This window comes from Eptesicus fuscus, chromosome 12 (assembly GCF_027574615.1).
Source record: "Eptesicus fuscus isolate TK198812 chromosome 12, DD_ASM_mEF_20220401, whole genome shotgun sequence".
In the NCBI taxonomy this organism is placed as follows: domain Eukaryota; kingdom Metazoa; phylum Chordata; class Mammalia; order Chiroptera; family Vespertilionidae; genus Eptesicus; species Eptesicus fuscus.
This window is the reverse complement of record NC_072484.1, coordinates 1,112,591-1,133,776: the sequence shown is the minus strand read 5'-3', so window position 1 is coordinate 1,133,776 and position 21,186 is coordinate 1,112,591. Positions and strand designations below refer to the sequence as shown.

Here is a 21,186-nt window from a genome sequence, read left to right as displayed (position 1 = left end):
CAGGTCCTCATCCTTCCAACCTTCTCCATCCAGGACAGCAGTTGGTGTCTTTTCCGCGTAATGGGCCGTTCCAGGAATGGAGGCCAATATTCCAGCAGCATCTGGACCGGACCAGCTTCCAGGAGGGAGGCCTGCACGGAGACAGGCTGGAGCCCCGAGGACATCGCCAGGGGCTCCCAGACCAGAGTGAGTGGGCGCAAGCCTACCCTCCGAAGGAAGATCATTTCCTACGTTAACTCTCGAGTGTGGACATTTTCCCATAAGCCCCAGCACTGCTCCTCTCTGCTCCCACCTCCTCCCTCCCGCCCACAGGAAGCACCAGGGGCCGGAGGGCTGAGCTCTGTGCCTGCTCCCTCTCCAGCCTGAGGTCATACCTCCTCACCCCGCTATCTCAGGATTCAAACACACACACACACACGCGCACACACACACACACACACACACACACACACACACGGTTGACTTCTGTCGACTTCTGTTTAAATAAGTTCATTTTACAGAAACCAAAAGGGAAAAACCGTGCGGTGTTACTGTGATCAGCTGTTGATACGTTTACAGCAACCCCTGCAGCTCCTGTTTCATTCCATTTAATGTTTCTGGCGGCCACTTCACAGATGAGGAGACTTCACAGCTGAGAGACGAGCGATGCGCTCAGGGTCCCACGGCGGGAATTCAAACAGGACCTCATGTTGGTGGAGCGCTGGTCCCCTCTGGCCTGACAGCCGAGCCGCCTGCAAAAGAGGATGGTTTTACCTAAGGCAGCAGGCCGGAAGCTGAGTCCCCATGGAGGGTGCCGGCCTCCCGAGCACCCAGGGCATGTCCCCAGCTGCCCCCCCTCCCCCCGGGCCTTCAGGGGCGCCGCCAGGAGCTGCGCTCAGGTGGCTCCCGCCTGGACCTGAGGGCCAGACCAAGCTGGCTGTGACCTTTACCCAGCCACAGCGCTCCCGCCCACCCGTCCCCACCCGGCCCCTGGTAGCCTTTCTCCCTCCACGGCCTCTCTCAACGGCCCGGGTCCCACAGGTCGGGTTCCAGGTCAGTTAGAAACAGTCTCCGCGGGCTGGGGAGTGGCGTTGGCTTCTCTGGAATTGGGGAGAAATTAGTCAGCCAAGGCGGGCGGCCCGCACCGGCCGGGGCGCTGGGCTCCTGGGCGGGAGCCCCCTGGGGATGGAGGCGTCGCCGACCCAGCCTCAGCCCCTCGCCCCTCTAGGCTTGAGCCCCCTCCTCTCCGCTCCAGCCCGGCCCGCTCCGCCCTCCAGCCCCTCGGCTCCGCCCGCGCCGCGGGCTCCCAGTCCTCTCAGTAGGCGGGCCCAGCCCGCACCACGCGGCCATTGGCGGAGCAGGTGAGCCCGGGGGCCGCCTCTCCGCGGCGGGGCGGGCCGGGCGGATGAATGAAGCCGGAGCCGGCCCGGAGCTGCCGCCAGAGCGCGGTGCGCAGCACAGCCTCCGGGACCCAGACGGTGAGTGCTGCGTGGAGCGCGGGCTGCGCTGGCTAGGGGCGCCCGACCTGCCGAACCCCGAACCCCGGAGCGCCGCCGGTGCCTGCCACGGCTGGGCGGGGAGCCGGCGTGGTCCAGGGGCCGGCGGGGAATCTGGGCGGGCGGGGGTCTGGACCCACGGTGCTCCCCGAGTCCCTCCGGGCGGGAATGTGGGTGGAAGGTGGACCAGCGCCCCACAGCCTCGCTGCCTTTGGGGAATTGGATACAAAATGCCCCCCTTCTCGCTTCCAGCTTCCTGGGCGGGAAGCCTCAGGGGAGGCAGGGGGAGGGCAAGGGGATGCCTGGTGAGTGGAAGAGCTCGGACGGGACGGAGGGAACTCTCAGGGCGGGGGCCGGGCAGGCGGGAGGGCGCACACGGGGAAGCGGGCCACGTGGGGCCGGCCAGGGACACGCGGCCCCGGGAGCTGCCGGGTTGCGGCGGGTCCCCACCTACAGCGGATGCCGCTGCCGCTGAGTCAAGGAGGAAGCCGTCATGCCCAGAAGTTACTCGAGAGAGGCCGGGCTTTGCTCTCATCAACAGCGCTCCAGACACCTGGGGAGGGGAGCGCGGGAATGGGGGTGGGGGGGCTGGTCCCAGATGCGCGACGCCACTCGCTCTGGTCCTCACCCCGCCACGCCCAGAGCTGCCCGGCTCAGAGCTGCAGCTGGGGGGCCCCGGAGCCCTGGGTGCAAGAGGAGGGGAGGGAAGGATGAAAACAAGGATGTGGGACTGCCCTTGGCACCGAGGGGGCGCACTGGGCTGCAGATCGTCAGCCGGCCAGACCGGGACCTGCTCTGGGCGGAGGGCGCCTCTGCTGCGCGGAGCCGGATGGAGAAAACCCACTGGGTGGCGGGGTCAGCACCGCGGCGGGGACGGGGTGGAGGCCAGTTGGTCACGACCCCCAGGACCTGCGACCCCCAGTGCCTGGACTCCCTCCTGCGGCCAGGCCGTGGGACATGGTGGCGGGGCCTGTAGGAACCACAGTAGTTTTCCACAGTTTCACCGGCTTCCGCCTCCACTCCTCCCAGTGCTGCTTGGAGGTGGGTTCCTCTGTGGGTCAGAGACCGGCTGGGGGAGTGGCGCCTCGTGAACCGTGGGGCCCTGCAGGCTTGTTCTCTGCAGGCGGGGCAGGGGGCCTCCGGACAGAAAGCTCCCGCCTCCTCCGCTGCGTTTAGGACTCGAACAATAACGACGGCAGGAGCTGTTTGCTGAGCCCTGGACTGTGTCTGCCCTGTGCTAAGTGCCCTGAGCATCATCCCGTCCATCCGGGCAACTGCAGGAGGCGGCCACTGTGGCTCCCACTTCACTGGGAGTAAACCGAGGCCCGTGGTTAAGTGACCCGCCCGCAGCCACAGCCAGTCTGAGGTGAAGGGGTTGAATCCAGGCTTGGGTCACTCCAGACAGTGTAGCTCTGCTCCGGGTGTGGGGGCGGCGCTGACAGAGCGCGGCCCCTGGTGGCGGGCCCTCCGCTGACAGGGAGGACCTCCCAGGAGCAGGCCTGACTGCCAGGCTTTCCCTGTGCTGCTGGAGGCAGGCAGGGGCAGTGTCTGAGTCAGACCCACACTCCTGACTGCCCTGGGTGGGGACCTGTACTGTTTCCTGCTGGGCAGGGCCCAAGGTGCTACCTGGGAATGCTTGCTGGGGCTGCTTCCCTCCCGGTGGCTCTGACCTAGCCCACGGTTCCCTGGGTGTGGCTCCCGGAGCAGGTGCCAGGCAGGACGGGACCAAGTTCCACCCTATCGCCACGGGGAGGGGCCGGGTGCCTGCTGTGGGGCAGGATGGTGGCCGAGTGAATGGGGGTCTTGGGGCTGACCTGTCCCTATTAGAGCACCTGATTCCGAGGGACTCAGCTCAGGGCTCCTGGCTGTCCTCGGCCCTGACACACCACGGTGCCCGTGGGTTCTCGGTCCACATCCAACTTCCTAAAGCGAAGGTGTGCTCGGCTCGCTGTGAAGTTAGCTCATTGGGCTTAGCACCATCTCCGTCTAGAAGTCTCGGGAGTGTTAGGTCATCCATCCCAGGCCAGCGTTGCTGAGGCACAGACATTCCTGGCTTTGTGGACTCATGTTCTGGGGAGAGTGGCTGCTACTGTGGCGACTTTGAGTTCCTTGGGCCTCCCCCTGGGAGATATGGGCGATGGGCAGGGAGCTAGACCCGAGCCTGGTGCTGTGGACGGAAAGGAGCTGGGCTGGGCCATCCCCCTGCCTCCTTCACATGGCGTCCAGCTGGGGTGTGGACACAGACCACGGAAATGTTCCCCCTTGAGTCACGTGGTCTCTTGCACTCAGGCGTGGCTAAGAGCCCATTGTCTGCCTTTGGAAGGGGACATACAATAACCCTCAGAATGTCAAGGCTGCTTTTGTACGGGATGGCTGTGGCGGGTATGAGGCTGTGGGGGGAAAGCGGACAGGCCCCCTGGGATTCCACCGGGAACGGGGGCAGCAGCTCGACCTCAGGTGACCGGGCGCTGCTGGAGGAGGCCGAGCCGCCTGGCTGCCTGAATGCTGGCCCCCGGCTGTGTCCCCTCATGGGCCCGCCCTGGCTTGGCCCTCAGCCTGCTATCCTCGGACACCCCTCGTCCCCCCTCAGTGGCCACGGCACAGCCCCGACTTCGCCAGCATTACACAGAATTAGCCTCTCGGACCACATTTCTGGGGACAGGTGGACACTGTCACAAACCATGTGTTTTCTGCAAAAGCTGCTCATGACGAGGCCCAAGTACAGGGCAGGGCTTGCTGACAGACCCAGCGGGCTCCGCCGATGGGCGTCCCGAGAGTCACAGGCCCCCTGGCGGGCGATCCCGACAGGTCCTCTCTCCCATGTGAGCTGGGCTCCACTTGAGCACCCTCACCCATGGGGGATGCCTCTTCTCAGTGACTTTTTTTTGTGGCAACACCCCTTGGCCTGAGCCACAGAGGTGGCACCTCATCCCCTCTGGGCTTGTGTGGGCATCTACCCCTCGGCAGGCACATGAGCCTAAGAGGCCCCCAGGAAACGGGCAAGCCCAGCCTATGCCTGGGTTGGCCCCTCATGTGAACAGAGCTTGCTCCCTCCAGCACCCCCAAGCCCCATACGCCTTCCTGTACATCTGATTTCTCATGAGCCTCCAGTGGTGCCTGGACCCTCTGTGAGCGGAGAGGCTGGCTCCTTCGCCTCAGGGCTCCTCCCCGTGATGTCACACACCTGTGCCAGTAGGGAAACTGAGGCTCTGAGAGGCCCACCCGAGGTGGAGCTCCTGCCTGGCTCTCAGGCAGCCTCTCAGCCTCTGCATCGCCCTGGAGTGGGAGGGTGGATCTTTTTTTTTTGGATCAAATATTGTGGGTCGGAAAGAGGAATAAGGTCCCTCAGGGCCCCCGAGGCCCACCCTACCCTCTCCAAGCTGGGGCTCGGGCGCTGGAGACAAGAGTGGGAACAGGAATGTCCATGCGGAAACTGCAGGACACTCCCTGAGGGACCAGCCCTTCCCACTCGCTCCCAGACAATCCTTCATTGTGGCCTCATGCAAAGCAGCTTCCGCGCTCACCAAGTATGACAACGAGGGTTACCAGGCACTGCTGTGGCTGCCCCAATCCTGCCATCTGGGTGTCTGCACTATAAATAGCTTTGAGCCTCAACTTCAAGAAGTGAAAGGCTCCCCACCCCGAAGAGACCCGATGGGTCTAGGAGAGAAGACAGCTGCCTGGGGAGTCCCAGGGAGTGAGGGCAGGGCCCAGGGGCCACCACGAGGCTTAGCATGTCACTCAGCAATCCTGCATCCTTCCTGCCTGCTCTGCTTTGCATAGAGCCTCCGGCTGGAAAATGAAGTAAGCAGGTGCACGGGGACCTCCCACGTAGCATCTGAGAAAATAAGAGGAGCGGGTTGCGTAGACAGATGCGTCCAAATCTTCCAGCTCTTTATGGAGTCCCGGTTCTCACAGACCCGGCTGCAGCGAGCCACGCGTGGGCCCCTGACTTCTCACCGTGTAGTTGAGGGACGGCCTACATTTCTTCACAGCAGGTGCCCCAGACGCCTTGGGTGTAGCTGATGGGCCAGGGCCAGTCTCACTCTAAGACAGCGTTCATACAGGGACATCCCTCCCCACTGGCCAGGCACAGCCGCTGCCGCTGCCGCTGCCACTGGAGGAGGGGCTGTGGGCCAGGACGCTCGCGAAGGCTCCATCAGGGCTTCCGGCCTCAGCTGTCCTCTCAGGGGGATGATGGCCGCAGAGCAACAGGGAGAGGATGGCCCAGAGGTGGGCAGGTGCCTGGGCCCCGTGGCCACAGGGCGGGGAGTGCCAGGCAAACCACCAGCTCTGGGCTCAGGTAGCTGGAGCACCCAGAAGGAGGCCTGTCCCTCGTCCTGGGGCAGCAGTGGAGTGCAGGGCTCGGAGGCTGTCTGTGGGGGATGTTGCGTTCAAGCTTCCCTTACACCTCGGTGCCTGAGTCATGGGGGCACAGCTGCCCTTTCTGATACAGATGCGCTGACAAGCCCAGAGCCTTCCAGAGAAAGCATCCACTGCCAGTCGGGAATCCAACTCTGGAGCGGAGCTGTGAGCGGGACGGAAGGTGACAGGCACTGTCGCCCGCTTGCTGGATCCAGGGGAGCGCCCTCCATGCCTTGGCTGCTGTGGGTCCCATCGTCATAGGAACCAGGTCCTGAGGGCCGTGGAGGAGGCCTGCGGGGCTGATGTATGCGAACGTTCTGATCACGTGCGTGTGGTGGCCACCAATGGGGCGCCCGGCTAACATCTAAGATAAGGTTTTCAATGTCCTGCTTTACATGTATGTGGCCTGTGGGATTCTAGGTCAACCATCGTCTGTTTAGGTCGGAGACTGTAGATTTTAGTTCAGGTGAAACTTGACCCTGACTCAGAGCTGTTGGGACCGTCCGCCGCTAGTGGTCCGTGTGTTACATGGCTTTGTTTTCAAACAGGAAGTTCTGTTTTGTTGTGGCCGTTCCTAATGACAAAAGCTAGCGACGTGGCCGCCTGGGCCCAGCAGAAGGCCTGATGTCCCCACCGCCGAGCGAGCCCAGAGCCAGCGGGCGGGGTGGTGAGGGCGGCGGTGGGCAGGTGTTTGAGGCGGCACACCTTGGTCCTCCGTTTGCAGATCACTTACTGGAAATAAGCGCCTACGAGTGACTCCTGGGGGTGCAGTACTGACCCTCCAGCCCCCACAGGCTTGGGCGGCCCCTGGGCCTGGCTGGGCTCCTTCCCTCGGGCTGCGCTCCAGCCCCAGGACGAGGCCCAGCGCCTGTGGGTTGCGTGTGCATATGTGCACATGTTTGTGTGTACCTGCCTGTGCGCGCATCAAGAAAAAAGACACAGGGTGGCCTCTGGGCCTTGGAACTTCAGGTGGCCTCGCGCCTTTCCCATACTTCTCCGGATTTCAGTTGTGGGGCGGGGAGTGGCAGGGCTGTCCTGTCTAAGGGCTCCAGCCGGTCATCCTCCGCGCGTCCCGCTGCACCTGAGTGCTCGCCGCCAGCGTGCCCAGGGTGCGGCTGGCTGTCACCCGAGCACCCGCCTGGGCCGCGGCGGGAGGTGCGGCCCTCCAGGAATCTGACAGCCCCAGGCTTTCCTGCTTCGCCCTGCCGACCAGCCCGGCGTGCCAGCTTGCACAGGGCGGTGGCACTATAAATAAAACAGCCCCAGGGAATGGCTTCAGTGGAAGTTTTGCTGCCTACCCACAGCCTTGAGCTACAGCCGCCGACAGCCTGGCAGCACCAGTTTCCAAAGTAAACAGCCGCCTGCATGTACTTGCCACTCAGCTGGCCGCGTTCTTTCAATAAAATGCCTGGGAGGACGGCTGTGACGCATGTCCATCGGCTTGGGGGCCAGGCAGCGCGGGCGAGTGCTGTTTGCCACGGCCAGCTGTGTGGCCTGGGCACGTGGCTGACCCTCTGGCCCACTTCCCTGACCTGTGAGGTGGGCTGCGGTCAGGTGTGCACAGTGATGCCCTCACGGAGCCTGGGGACGTGTGATGTCACCGTGAGGTGCGGTGGGCTCTTCAAAGCGCATTGTGCCCTGCCCAGCCGCTTTTGCACCCCCCCCCCCCCCCCCGGCTCTGCAGATGCCGGAGAGGAGCCTGAGCTTTAAATCACTGGCTGAGCGGGTGCCACTTTCCAGTTGCACAGAGGAGCGGGGCGTGCCCGCTGCCCGCGGCCGCAGTGAGATGGCGGCGCGGAGGAGCCCGCCGCAGGCAGAGGCCGGGGCGCTGTGCTGCCGCAGGAAGGCCCGATCTCTCCAAATGCAAAACTGAGTCCCAGGCCTGGTCAGGTCCCACCTGGGTCCCCTTCCCGTCACCCTTGGAGGCTTCCGGTTTGTCTGGGAGGACTCCCAGGGCTCTGGGGTCCCTGCTCTGCTGTCTCCCCCACTCCCTCACTTCCAACACCCCCCAGACTTTGGACTGAGACAAAGTTCTTGTTCACGCTAAGGCACAGGAAGCTAGCGGTGTGTGTTTAAGAAAGAATGAGGGCCAAGCCTGAAGCTCGAGGGAAGGTCCTCACACCAGCAGCTGCACATCCAGAGCCCACGCCCAGCCGGGACGTGTGCTCAGGGTGGCCCATGGGCCCCCGCGCCCAGCCCGCCCTGCTGTGCCTCAGCTCTGCTTCCAGGCCTCTGTCAGGAGGGGCTGTCCTCGGCCTGGCCCGGCGCGGCCCGGCCCAGCACGGCATATGCCCATCCCCAGGCCCAGCCATAGTGGCCGATACGTGCTGCCCTACATGTGTGGCCTCAGGTGGGGCCCTGGATTTGGGGAGGGGGCTGGTCTTGGAAGGTCACCCCACCAGCCCGGGCACTGACCAGACAGATGGAGCCGCAGCCGCCCAGGGGACAGGGTGGATGGGGTGTTAGCCGCCCAGGGGACAGGGTGGATGGGGTGTTAGCCGCCCAGGGGACAGGGTGGAGGGGGTGTTAGCCGCCCAGGGGACAGGGTGGATGGGGTGTTAGCCGCCCAGGGGTCAGGGTGGATGGGGTGTTAGCCGCCCAGGGGACAGGGTGGATGGGGTATTAGCCGCCCAGGGGACAGGGCGGAGGGGGTGTTAGCCACCCAGGGGACAGGGCAGAGGGGTGTTAGCCGCCCAGGGGACAGGGCAGAGGGGTGTTAGCCGCCCAGGGGACAGGGTGGAGGGGGTGTTAGCCACCCAGGGGACAGGGTGGAGGGGGTGTTAGCCACCCAGGGGACAGGGCAGAGGGGTGTTAGCCGCCCAGGGGACAGGGTGGATGGGGTATTAGCCGCCCAGGGGACAGGGCGGAGGGGGTGTTAGCCACCCAGGGGACAGGGCAGAGGGGTGTTAGCCGCCCAGGGGACAGGGCAGAGGGGTGTTAGCCGCCCAGGGGACAGGGTGGAGGGGGTGTTAGCCACCCAGGGGTCAGGGCGGAGGGAGTGTTAGCCGCCCAGGGGTCAGGGCGGAGGGGGTGTTAGCCGCCCAGGGGACAGGGCGGATGGGGTGTTAGCCGCCCAGGGGACAGGGTGGATGGGGTGTTAGCCGCCCAGGGGTCAGGGCGGATGGGGTGTTAGCCGCCCAGGGGACAGGGCGGATGGGGTGTTAGCCGCCCAGGGGACAGGGTGGATGGGGTGTTAGCCGCCCAGGGGACAGGGCGGATGGGGTGTTAGCCGCCCAGGGGACAGGGTGGAAGGGGTGTTAGCCGCCCAGGGGACAGGGCGGAGGGGGTGTTAGCCGGAGACGTTGGTATGCCCCTGGGCTGGTGCAGTTTGCTCACCACATCTCCCCACAGAACAGACCGGGCACTGGAATCCGATCGCTGTCCCTCCTGGGAGAGATGCCCCAGCACGTGATGGGGGACAAGCCCTTCGTCTCCATGCCGCAGCTGGTGCTCCCCAGCCCGCCCTCTGCCCTGGACGACAGGTGTGGCCACACCCCCTCCAGCAGGCGGGCGTCCCTGGGCGCGCCCCTGAGCCTGGGCGCCCTGCGTCCGGCCACCCACAGCCCCCTGGACTCCTGCAGCCAGCCGCTGTGCCAGCCCAGGGCCCAGAAGCACGGCGCCCGCACGTTGTGCTACTCGGCCGCCGGGCCGCGGAGCTCGGAGTGCGGCTGGCGGGCCTTCACCCCCAAATGCCTGCAGGCCCTCAACACCCCGCGGGGCTTCCTGGGCTTCCTGTGCGCGGCCTCCTTCCTGCAGGGCATGACCGTGAACGGCTTCATCAACACGGTCATCACCTCCATCGAGCGGCGCTATGACCTGCACAGCTACCAAAGCGGCCTCATCGCCAGCAGCTACGACCTGGCCGCCTGCCTCTGCCTCACCTTCGTCAGCTACTTCGGGGGCAGTGGACACAAGCCCCGCTGGCTGGGCTGGGGTGTGCTGCTCATGGGCGCCGGCTCGCTGGTGTTCGCGCTGCCCCACTTCACCACGGGCCCCTACCAGGTGGAGGTGGACGAGGGCCTCGGGCTGTGCCGGGCCAACCGCAGCGTGGCGTGCGGGGACCGCGCCTCGAGCCTGTCCAGCTACCGGCTCGTCTTTATGCTGGGCCAGTTCCTGCACGGAGCGGGCGCCACGCCCCTGTACACGCTGGGGGTCACCTACCTGGACGAGAACGTCAAGTCCAGCTACTCGCCTGTCTACATTGGTGAGTGAGGCCGGCAGGGGCTGGCGGGAGGCAGTGTGATGGGCGTCTGCTCAGAGCCTGGCCCCTTCTGTGCGCTTTGCCGGTGGCCGCACGTGGCCTCGGTGCTCTGAGGCAAGGGGAGGACTCCCAGCGGCACCTGCGGTTGGCTCTGAGAGAAATGTTTTAAACTCCCCTTAAAAGGCTGACCCCAGCCAGGCCTCAGACACAGTGGAGGCTCTGGTTAAAGGGGGGCGTCCCGGCGGCGGGCAGGCAGGCAGTGCGGGAGTGGGTGGGCTGCTCCCCGGTGGGCCCGGTGTCTGAGTGTCACACAGCCGGCGGGGAGCAGGCGTGGCAGCCCCCTGATGGCCCTGCTTCCCTTGCAGCCATCTTCTACACGGCGGCCATCCTCGGCCCCGCGGCCGGCTACCTGATCGGAGGCGCCCTGCTGAACATTTACACGGAACTCGGCCGGCGGTGAGTGACTGGGCTCTCCCCTGTGGCACAGGAATCGCGAGAGGACGCGCTGTCCACGGGGAGGGGCGTGGGGTGGGGCATCTGTGTGGTCCAGGACCTGCTGGTCTGCGTGGCTTTGAGGACAGGCCTGGGGCGGGAACAGTGTGAAGGACAGCCCTGAGCCGCGGGAGACCAGGCCTCCGGTGTCTTTGCAGAGGAGAGTGGCTTCGCCTCTGCCGGTGTGAGATTCTTTTCCGTGGGCTTTTCCACGCCAAGCGCTTCCCAGACACCAGCTGGGTATCCCAAATCCAACTGCATTCTGACCTTGACTCCCAGTGTCAGCGCAGACCCCATAGGTCAGGGTTCAGTCCCATGAGATCCCCCCCCCCCACCGAGAAAAGACACCAGGTTCCCTTCCATTCGCCGTGGGATCAACACGGAGGTTCCCAGGACCCCTCAGCTCAGTGATTTGCTCAAGTGGCTTTCAGACCTGGGGGAGGAACCAACGGGAATAGATGGGGTGCGGTGTGGGAGGGGCCAGAGCTCCGTACCCTCTCTGGGTCCAACCTCCCAGCTCCACCACGTGCACCCCCTTCTGTCAGGGTTTTTACGGCTTCACTTCGCAGGGGTGGTTGGTTAACTCATTGCCCGTTGGTGCAACTACCACCGGAGTCGGCATGGACCAAAAGTTGCCACTTGCTGACCTCGTGGTTGGTGTTTCTGGTGACCAGGCCCCCTCAGAGGCTCTCAAGGGACCCGCCAAGAGTGGCCACATCCGAACAAAGACACTGCTGTCACCCAGGAAATTACAAAGAATTAAGGAGCTCTGTGCTAAGATGGGGTGAAGCCCAAATCTGCATTGCCTGTTACGTCACAGAGTGTTTCTTTTATTCCTTGTATACTCTGCTTGTGATACTAGGTTTTTGTAAATCTGAGCGAGAGAGGGAGAGAGGGAGGGAGAGAAGGAGAGAGGGAGATATCAAGACAGAGAGAGACAGAGAGACGAGAGGAGGGAGCAGGAAGGAAGAGCGTCCGTGCTCCAGGCCCTCACCGTCTCGGTGGCTTCCTAGCGCCTTCTGAGAAGCAGGGGGCACTGCTGCTACCCTTGGACTCTCTCTGCAGATGGCGCGCCTCTGCCCTGGTACAAACGCCACCTGTGGCCTCAGGTTGACTAAATTGGGTGTCAAATGTGCACGTTCTGTGCAAGAGGTAGGTGGGGCTGTGTCCCTCACTCTCTACACCCTCCCACTGGCCTGCGTGGACCAGCAAGTCAAGGGACACCCAGCTCACGTGCCCTGGATGCTGACCCCACTGCCTTCTCCCACAGGACCGAGCTGACCACCGAGAGCCCGCTGTGGGTTGGTGCCTGGTGGGTGGGCTTCCTGGGCACCGGGGCCGCTGCCTTCTTCATTGCGGTTCCCATCCTCGGCTACCCGCGGCGGCTGCCAGGTGGGTGCTCCCCCCTCCTTCCCCCACATCCCTTCCCCGCCCCCCTCCGCCCCCAGTGTGCCAGCCCGTCTCGTCATGTGAGCTGCTGAGATGCGCAGGAGAGTCCAGATGTGGTGTCTGCCGGGGCCTCCATCCTGCAGGGCGGGCCGGCCAGCTGTGTGCCCTCCCCGGGGGCCATGGCAGAGGCTGGTTTCAGTGGTGCCAGGTTGTCTGCTGGCTCTGTCCCACTCTGTTGCCAGGGTGGGTCCGCATACCCTCCATCCCACAGCCGTCCATGCCCTGCAGGCCCTGAGTCTCCTGGCATCTTGTCCCTCCAGGCTCCCAGCGCTACGTGGCCATGAGAGCCTCTGAGACACACCAGCTGAAGGACAGGAGCCCCAAGGCGGCCAGCAGCCCCGGCTTTGGGAAAACCATCAGAGACTTGCCTCTGTAAGGAACTTGGGGCGTCATCTGCCTGCGCCTCTCGCCCATGCCCGTGTGTCCTGGAGACCCTCTGGGGGTCTCACACACACGGAGGCTTGGCCCCAAACGAGGAGTGTTGGAGTGGCCCTCGGGGCCACATGAGCGCACAGCCCCTAGTTCATGACCCCTGGTCCCCAGGGGCGCGCACTGACCTCGGGCCAGGCCCCAAGAGTCGCCCCTAACCGGCCGCAGGCCCTCGCTCTGTTGCACCCTCTCACCACTTCACTAGGTGTCGCCTGCACACGGCTCATGGGCTCCAGGCTGGCGCCGCCCTTCCGGCCTCGGGCCGGGCCCTCGCTCCCTGCACCTGCCCCCGCCCGGCCGTGTGCACATCTTGTTCGTGTCTCCCCTCTTGTGGGACATGACTTGCGTTGCCATCCTCATTCACAAATAGAGCCCTGCCTGGGCTGCTGGGGTCTCAGCAGGACGTGGGGCCTGGGGGCTCATGGCTGCCCAGGGCCCCTCTGCCCAGGATCGGGCCTTCCACGGGGGTCTCTCCCGCTCACCAACACCCCCCACCCTGCAGTGTCCTGAGCCCGTTAAGGGCAGTCTAACAGCCCCCAGGGCTCGGGCTGTTGGCAGTGGGGGCGAGCCTGGTGCCTGTCCAGCACGGAGGGTGAAGGGGGTCAGGGCCGAGGGCACCCTCCAGGGCAGCAGAGCCAACACAAAGGTCTCCACCCGCCTAGGGCTTGTTCTCCCCTCCCCACTTCCTGTCAGATCCCCCAAAAGAGCCACCCACTCAGGAGGGTGCCCCCCACAGGCGAGCTGGCCCAGGTCCACCTCGGGCAGGGGTGGGAGCATTGTCTCCTGGCACGCTCCCAGCTGGCACCGTGCTGGGCACTGGGCCTGCCCCCAGTGGCCCGGGGAGGTGGCCGACGTCCGGAAGTCCCTGTCCAGGCTCAGTTCCCAGACCAGTTGCTGGTCGGAAAGCCGGTGCGTGTGCCTGTTAAATCGTGACTAGTTAAGCCAAACCTCAGTCGCACGTCCTGCGGGAGAAGGAAACGAGGAGTGTGCTGGCCACTCGGGAGAGTCCCTTCCTGCCCAGCCACGGCCCCAGCGCGTGGGCTGGTCGGGCAAGGCGGGAGGGACTGGCCACACGGCTGTCCCCGCCAAAGAACACAAACGGGACCTGAGACCTGTGCCTGGCGGAGAAGGTGCTGGGGCGTCCGGCTGCCCTGAGCCGCCAGAGCCCCCCGCCACACCCACTCTGACGGCATCTTGTCCACGGCCTTCCCAGCACCTAGTGCGGAAGCCAGCTTTGCAGGCCCTGGGTTCCCCATTGGAGCGAGGCCTGGTGAGGGCTGCTCGGAGTTCAGCTGAGCAAGTCACCCCTGTCTGGAAAGACAAGTGGGGGTGTCCTTCACCAGGCGGCCCCTCCCACCTGCTCGGAGGGCCGGTGCCACGGGGAATTGTGGCCCCTGCAGGCCGCTGCTCAAACCCGCGTCCTCTGAGAAGAGCGTCTCAGGGTCACGACGTCCACGTGGCTGTGACAGATGCTGGCGTGAGGGTGACCGGGCTGCGCGGGCAGGGACCCCAGGACCGGCACCGCTCCGGCCTTTAGGGAGCAGCCCTGAGCCCCTCGACGGTTAGTCACGTGTCACAGACTGCTTTGCTGTCAGCGTATGAGTGAGGCTGCCCCACCCCAGCCTGTGTCCCTCTCCACTTCCGGGGGCAGTAACGTAAGCCATTGGCCAACACTTCTGTGCTGGCCCAGACGCTGCCGCCATGGCTGAGGGGCGAGTGGGGGGAGAAGAGGTGCAGAGAAAAGCCGCGGGAGCTGGAGCCCTGGCTGCCCGCCGAGGCCCAGCCCTCTGTTTCCGGCCCTCCCGGGGGTTGATGTGTGTTCCCATCCGTTTGCCTCCCGCACTGTGTTAGTGCCATTGGTGTCCTTCAAGCCTCACCCAAGGACATGCTTAGAGAGAGGAAGAGAGACGAAGAGAAACATCGATGTAAGAGAAGCATCCATCGGTTGCCTTCCATACGCTCGTCACTTGGGGATCGAACCCGCAACCCAGGTGTGTGCCTGACCAGGAACCGAACCGGCAGCCTGTGGTGCACGGGCGGCGCCCAACCAGCTGAGCCCCGCCGGGCTCTCACGACATCTTAACAGTCTCTGAGTGTCTCGCACGTGTGGACAGTGCTGCACCCCATGTGGCGTGCAGGACCCCACTCTTGCAGGGCCTGGCCCTCGGAGCCTCTGTGCAGACCGAGGCCTGGCACCCAGTCCTGACACGGTGACACGGGACAGACACCTCCCCCGCGAAGCTTCCGAGCGTGACGCCAGCACCTCCAGGCTCAGGGCCCACACCCGGCGCTCCCGAAACCCTCCACCCCACAGCCGGACCCATGGCCCAGTGGTCCCGCAGGCTGTGCGGGGCTCCGAGTTCTCAGTCCTCAGAAATGGGTGCAGGCGGGTCCACCAGGGCATCCGCGGCCAGGTTCGATGGCACCAACACCCTTCCTCAGGCCCCTGTCTTCACCCCCAAGTGTGTCCCAGGCGAAGCCCAGAGCCGGCCAAGCGCACGGGGCTCCGGGGAGGGCCCCTCTGTCCAAGCCTGCGGGGCTTCCCGCCGCCTTCCCGCAGCTGCTGGTTGCGGAGCCCCACCCTCAGTGCCGCGTCCCCCTTTCCCAGGGGCCCGTCCAGGCCACGACTTGGCAACAGTGGCCCCCAGAGGTGATTAAACAGACATGGGTCACTCAAGGTCCCTCCTCACAGCAAAGCCCGAACGCTGGCCAAGGCGGCGATAAGGCTCTTCCGTAATCAGTGACCGCAGCTTTACAACAAGCCACGCGCTCAGGATCCTGGTGCCAGGTCACTCCCTGCCACAGCCCAGCCAAACACATCCTCTTGGTTTCTCTGGAAAAAATGTGGGGTGCCTCCCAGCTCATTGGCGACCCACTCTGTTCCTCACAGAACTGGGGCTCAGTGAGCTCAGGTGGGAAGGACGATGGCCTCGGGAGCCGTGGCTTCCTCACCCTGGCTCTGGCCCACTCTGACCCTCTGTCTCCTCTCTTGTCTCCGCCCCCCTGCCCTGTCCAGTTCCATCTGGCTCCTCCTGAAGAACCCCGTGTTCATCCTGCTCTGCCTGGCTGGGGCCACCGAGGCCACCCTCATTGCTGGCATGTCCACCTTCGGCCCCAAGTTCCTCGAGTCCCAATTCAGCCTCAGCGCCTCGGAAGCCGCCACCTTGTTTGGTGAGAAAAGTCTCTGAACCTCCAGGGGTCCGCAGCCTCCTCAGCAGCTCTCAGACGAGCGAGGGGTCATGGAGAGCGCCTCCGGATACGCCCAGACTGCGCTGCTCCCGTGGGGCCGCCAGGCAGGGAGAGCCCAGAACCAGCGTCTGGGCTATAGGCAAGGCTCCGTGGCACCCCTCCCCGGGGGCTTCGGGCGCACTGACCACGCATGCGCGGCGTGCTGGCCGGTCTCAGGGCCCCGTGGAGCCGGCTGCCCTCCTGGTGGGGTCCCTCTCTAGCTGGGAGGGCCGGGGTGGCCCCCAGCTTGCCGGCATCTCCCACTTGCCACCCAGGACCTGGGCGTGCGTCATCCCCCTGAGCTAGGCACCCAGTGTCCAGGGCCTCAGAGGACCCTCCCGGCTGCAGGCGCTCTGTGGCCAGAGCAGGCAGCCCTCCCAGGAGAGTGTGGCTCCTCCTCCCACTGCTGCCCAAGGGGCAGCCTCCTCGGCGGGGAGAGTGGGGAGAGAGGTCATAGGGCACAGGTCAGCCGTGAGTGAAAGGTGGGGAGCAGCACCCAGGCCACTCCACTGGGCACCTCTCAGGTTCCCGTTCCCAGCACGTGGGGGAGCCATCGGATTAGAGGACCCCACCCCCTTCCTCCGACTAACGCCACCTCAGCCGGCTCCACATACCCAGACCCCCACCCACAGCTGCCTCCCTTCCCCACTGGCCCCTCTCCCTGCACTGACGCCCCTGGAACAGCATGTCCTCTGGAGCCCCCGCTCCTGCCCCCCGAGCTGGCTTTGGTCAGTGCTGGGGAGATGGGCCGCCTGAGCCCGGGGGCTTTCAGGTTGCCCATGGCCCCTTGGAGCCCCCACTCCCATCACCTAATTTCAACTTCACAGGCTTCCAATGTCCGCGCGTTTGGACTGGGTAGAGGCCGTGGGTGGGCAAGTGCCGTGGACCTCGGCTCCCCCCCAGAGGCAGGGCAGCAGCAGCGAGCCCGGCGCTGCCATCCGGACAGGGGTGGCTCTGCACCTCGTGCCCCCGTCTGTAAAGTAGGGATAACAAGATGCGGCCGGATCAGGGCCCACCCCAGGCACCGGGACATCCTGAACCGCTGGCTGAGCCCCTTCCCCCCTCTCACAGGGTACCTGGTGGTGCCAGCGGGTGGGGGCGGCACCTTCCTGGGTGGCTTCTTTGTGAACAAGTTGAAGCTCCGTGGCTCGAGCATCATCAAGTTCTGCCTGACCTGCTCCCTGACCAGCCTGCTGGCCATCCTGGTCTTCTTCGCGCACTGCCCCAACGTGCCCATGGTGGGCGTGACGGCCCGCCACAACAGCAGGTAAGGCCCCGCGCGCCAGCTGGGGTGCACGGGCGAGGCCACCTGGCACCGGCCTCCGCCCACCACCCGCATCTCCCACCTGCAGCGTCTCGCCCGAGGGCCACCTGGAGCTGACCGCCGCCTGTAACGCCGCCTGCGGCTGCGGGCCAGGGCACTACAGCCCCGTGTGCGGCTCCGACGGCCTCATGTACTACTCGCCCTGCCACGCGGGCTGCCTGGAGGTGGCCGCGCCCGGCCCTGGCGGGCAGAAGGTGAGTGCAGCCCCTGCCCACATCCCATCCTGCGCCCCGGAGCTGGGAGGGCCCCGTCCCTTCCTCCGGTAATCGGCGCTGTTGTTGCGCTCCTCAGGTGTACCGAGACTGTAGGTGTGTCCTTCAGAATTTTTCCTCTGGTTTTGGCCATGCTACTGCAGGGAAATGCACTTCAACTTGTCAGAGCAAGCCCCTCCTTCTGGTTTTCATATTCGTTGTAATTACCTTTACATTCCTCAGCAGCATTCCCGCGCTGACAGCAACCCTACGGTAAGCACGGCTGGGCTTCACTCGGCTCGCTCCCTCTGGAGCCTTCCCTCCGGCGCCTCCAGCGGAGCTCCCAGAGCCGCGGGGTCCCTGCTGGGCCTCAGGTGGCCAGAAAGCTGCGCCTCTGTGAGGTCTTTCCACCTGGGGAGGTGGCAGTGCGGCCTGGAGCTCGGCCAGGACCTGGCTGTGGGCTTGGGGGTGTGACTTGGCGGCGGCCACACTTCCTGAGCTTTGACATGCTTTTCTGGTTCAGGTGCGTCTGCGACCAGCAGAGGTCCTTCGCGCTGGGAATCCAGTGGATCGTGGTTAGGACTCTAGGTACTTACTGTGCGGGGTGAGGGCCACGCACAGCTGGGCATGATGCTCACCGCACAGGGCACCTGGCAAGTGTCTCCCCACCCAGGCCTGTGCCCACCTGGGAAGAACGCCTTTCCCTAACGCTCCACTAGAGGCGCCCATGTCACTTTTTGCCCAGAGGGTGCCTTTTCCTCACTAACACAAAAGCTCCCTGGGGGTCGGGGGTCACAGGAAATGTCCTGGCCTGCAGCCGAGTCCCCAGAGAAGGAACACTTAGGCCCCCTTTGCACCCCCCTGGGAACACCAGTGGCCGAGGTCCCCTTTCTGAGAGCCTGGGCACGTTGGGGTTCTGAGTGGGCCTCTCTCCACAGGGGGCATCCCAGGGCCCATCGCCTTCGGCTGGGTGATTGACAAGGCCTGCCTGCTGTGGCAGGACCAGTGTGGCCAGCAGGGCTCCTGCTTCCTGTACCAGAACGCAGCCATGAGCCGGTACATGCTCATCGCCGGGCTGGTGTATAAGGTGAGCAGCTGGGCTGCTGGGCGGGCTGAGGGAGGAAGCCCGGACTCTTCTAGCAGCAGGGTTCTGGGCACTCCCCTGGGGCCTCCCAGCAGTGAAGCCCATCTTGCAGAGCCTGTCCTTCCCCGTCTAGAGTTGGCATTGGGACCCTGATGTTGTGGTGACTGGGAGAGCCAGCCTGGGTCACGGCCTGAGCTTGCAGCCCGGGGTCAGAGGGCGCCCTGCCTTCCAGGGCCTTTGCCACGGCAGCCTGGGTGTGTCCTGTGGCTCTGGCAGCTCGGGCTCTGGAGGAATAAAGCCTGGCAGCCTGGGCACGTGCAGGCCGGGTCGGTGTGCTGGGCCCCTGAGCCACACGGCTTTAATGTGCCTTCCTAGTTCTCAGCCTGACCCTCTGCTTCAAGCCACGGACGGAAACTTCCTGCCCCCGCGCTGGGCGTAGGCGCCCGGTGCGGCCCGTTCCGTGGGAGGGGAGGCTCAGGACTCCAAACAAGAGGAAGCCTAGGGCCTGGCTCCACGGCAGGACCTTTCCTGGGGGGCCTCCAACGCAGTATTGGCTGAGCCTGGTTTATCTCCCTTCAGATTAGTGTAAAAATAGCCAAGTGTGACCAGGGATTTGTGGGGCTCTGGAGAATAGCCCCGGGTTGATTTTAAAGAGACATGCCCTCCCCAGGGAGCAGGTCCCTGGGACATCTGTCTGCCAGCAACCTTTGGCTTGTAGATCTGTCACCCCATCTCTGCCCCATGTTCACAGAACCCCCCCCCCCCATGTATTTGTGACAAACCCCTGTCTCCTTTCTCTTACAAGGACAACATACTGGACTGGGGGCCCCATCCAGTATGCCCTCATCCCAAGTTCCTTCATTACATCTTCCCAGTTCACACGCTCTGGGATCATGACTCAGATATATCTTTGGGGGACACTGTTCAGCCCCCCTATCCAGTGCCTCTGCTTTTAGTCAAATGCATTTTCCTTCCTTCACTGCACTGGTGTCTGTGCTGGGGATGCGCTATGCAGGAAAAGGGGTCTTCTTGCCAGAGTGGGGGGTCTTGAGAGCCCCGAGAGGAGCTGGGACGCGCGGGGCCTGGGTGGGCAGCTCCGGTCCAGCAGCCCCTTTCTCTGCAGGTGCTGGGCTTCCTCTTCTTCGCCGCTGCATACGTCCTGTACAAGTCCCTGCCGGGGTCTCCCCAGGGCCTGGAAGCTTCTCTGCCCAGCCAATCCTCGGCCTCGGACAGCCCCTCGGACCTCCAGGGTGCCCCCTCAGGCCTCCAGAGCAACGTCTGATGCCAGCCCGCCCACCGGACCTGGGCCAGCACTCAGCGCTCCCCAAAACCACCAGCTAGCTTCTCCACAGAAGGGCTGACCCCTCACTGATTGCTCCCCAGTCTGAGGACTCTTAGAAAATCTCCCCTTAGATTCTGGGGGGCTCGAGGCAGGAGGGCTGCTGCTCATGTCCGAGCCCGGGAGGCGGCAAGGAGAAGGACTGCAAGACATGGGAAATGCGCTGGGGGCGTGTGGCGGCCCCGCTGCGGCCCCTCCGCTTCCCGGCCCTGGACTCGCACTCGGTGGCCTTTCCCCATGGACGCGGCGGACAGCGTTGACGCCTCGCTGCTGGCGCTGTGCCCACTTCGGTTCTCGGTTCCCAGGGCGGGGCCGCCGCCGGTGGGAAGCACCAAGCGCTGGCCCCGCTGAGTGCTGGCGGCTGGTGCCTCCGCAGTCCCCAGCACTGCCCTGACTTCCTGTTTGTCCTGCGGAGGGGAGGCCCGTGGGACGCCATTTCCGGGGTGTGCTCCCCAAGGAGCCAGTTCCTTACTCAAACCTGCTGTCACCTCCTGTCCTCGCCGCACGACCCCGGTGGGATGGGAGCATATGTTTAGGGACCATCTGCATAAACACTTACTTCTAGAATCGGTTTCCTACCCGCTGGGCGTGTGCTCGCCCAGCAGAACCTGTGGATTCGCCGGAGGGTGCTGGACTTTCACGGGATGTTTGTTTCCTGGTGTCCTCAGACAAAATTATGTGTGTAAATATATTTTAATATTTAAAAACTATGTCCCTGTTAGTGTGTTTATTTCTATAAATTTGCAAAGTTCGGTGGTTTTGCACATCCTTCGTGTGGGCTTTTGGGAGTCTGCGAGGGCTGCCAGGCGAGCCTGTTTTCTCAGGAGCCTCCCGGGGTGTCCCCCCTGCCAGTGCCCCCCCCCATAACCAGTAGTCTTCCCCCTCCAGGGCGCCACACCCACCTGGGCCCTCAACTCCAGGTCCCACCTTCATTCACTGCCACTGGCGCAGGAAGAGTGTGTGTGTGCATGTATGTATGTGCATGTATGTATGTGCATGTGTGCATGTGTGTGTGCCAACCTATGGTTCATAAAACAAGATGAAAGGAGCCCCAGATGTTTAGGGGGTCACTCTTTCCCTAAACATCTGATTCTGATGGTGCGGTGACCGGGCCGGGCAATGGCCTGTGACACCCACTGTTGCATTGCAGCTGCTGGGAGCTCGCTGTCAACTCCACAGCGTTTGGAAGAATGGAAGCAAGGGGTGGCTTTCTGCTCTCCGAGGAGGCTCCTCACCGCCGCCTCCCCACCCAGGCGGGCTCTCCTTTGTCAGGGGCTTGGCAGGTGAAAGACCTTAACATTGGAGTCGCCAGAGCTCCATCGGGCCTCTCCCCACAATCTCACCCACGCCCATCGCTGGGCTGCCAGGCCCTGGAGACTCCCTCAAGCCCACCCCGCCTGCGGGACCGCCTCCCGCCTCAGCCTCTGCCTCCCATCCTGCTCACTGTGACCCCTCTGCTCCTTGGCCAGTTGGGGTCCTTGTTCCCCTGTTTCACCCCCAAACTCCTCTCATATATATTCCCCCTCCTGCCCAGGTGGCTCCCCTTCCTCCCCGCTATCCTCTATCTTGTCCCCTGTCCTGCCCCCCACCCATAAGGATGCTCTCATGG

General features: G+C 64.4%; 1 protein-coding gene across 5 annotated transcripts; it reads left to right on the top strand.

The window, feature by feature from the left end:
* Positions 1-1,388: 1,388 nt before the first annotated feature.
* Positions 1,389-20,287, top strand: SLCO4A1 (solute carrier organic anion transporter family member 4A1). Of its 5 annotated transcripts, XM_054724311.1 has the most exons (13): positions 1,389-1,457; positions 9,192-10,044; positions 10,407-10,497; positions 11,804-11,925; positions 12,243-12,354; positions 15,428-15,582; positions 16,711-16,906; positions 16,992-17,157; positions 17,255-17,271; positions 17,398-17,427; positions 17,678-17,742; positions 18,093-18,241; positions 19,362-20,287. In XM_054724311.1, the coding sequence occupies exons 1-13, from the start codon at positions 1,389-1,391 to the stop codon at positions 19,518-19,520; spliced, it is 2,184 nt and encodes a 727-aa protein (XP_054580286.1). In that variant the 3' UTR covers positions 19,521-20,287. The 5 variants fall into 5 exon arrangements, with proteins under 5 accessions (XP_054580286.1, XP_027989283.2, XP_027989290.2 ...); XM_028133482.2 differs by having other exon boundaries at positions 17,255-17,427; XM_008157108.3 differs by having other exon boundaries at positions 1,435-1,457; positions 9,197-10,044; positions 17,255-17,427.
* The last annotated feature ends 899 nt before the right edge of the window (positions 20,288-21,186 follow it).

Excerpts from the sequence above, each read along its gene's own strand:
- SLCO4A1 (XM_028133482.2), top strand. The coding sequence starts at position 1,389 with ATGAAGCCGGAGCCGGCCCGGAGCTGCCGCCAGAGCGCGGTGCGCAGC. Across the intron at positions 17,428-17,677 it reads GCGCTGACAGCAACCCTACG|GTGCGTCTGCGACCAGCAGA; the intron begins GTAAGCACGGCT and ends TTTCTGGTTCAG. Across the intron at positions 17,743-18,092 it reads GATCGTGGTTAGGACTCTAG|GGGGCATCCCAGGGCCCATC; the intron begins GTACTTACTGTG and ends CTCTCTCCACAG.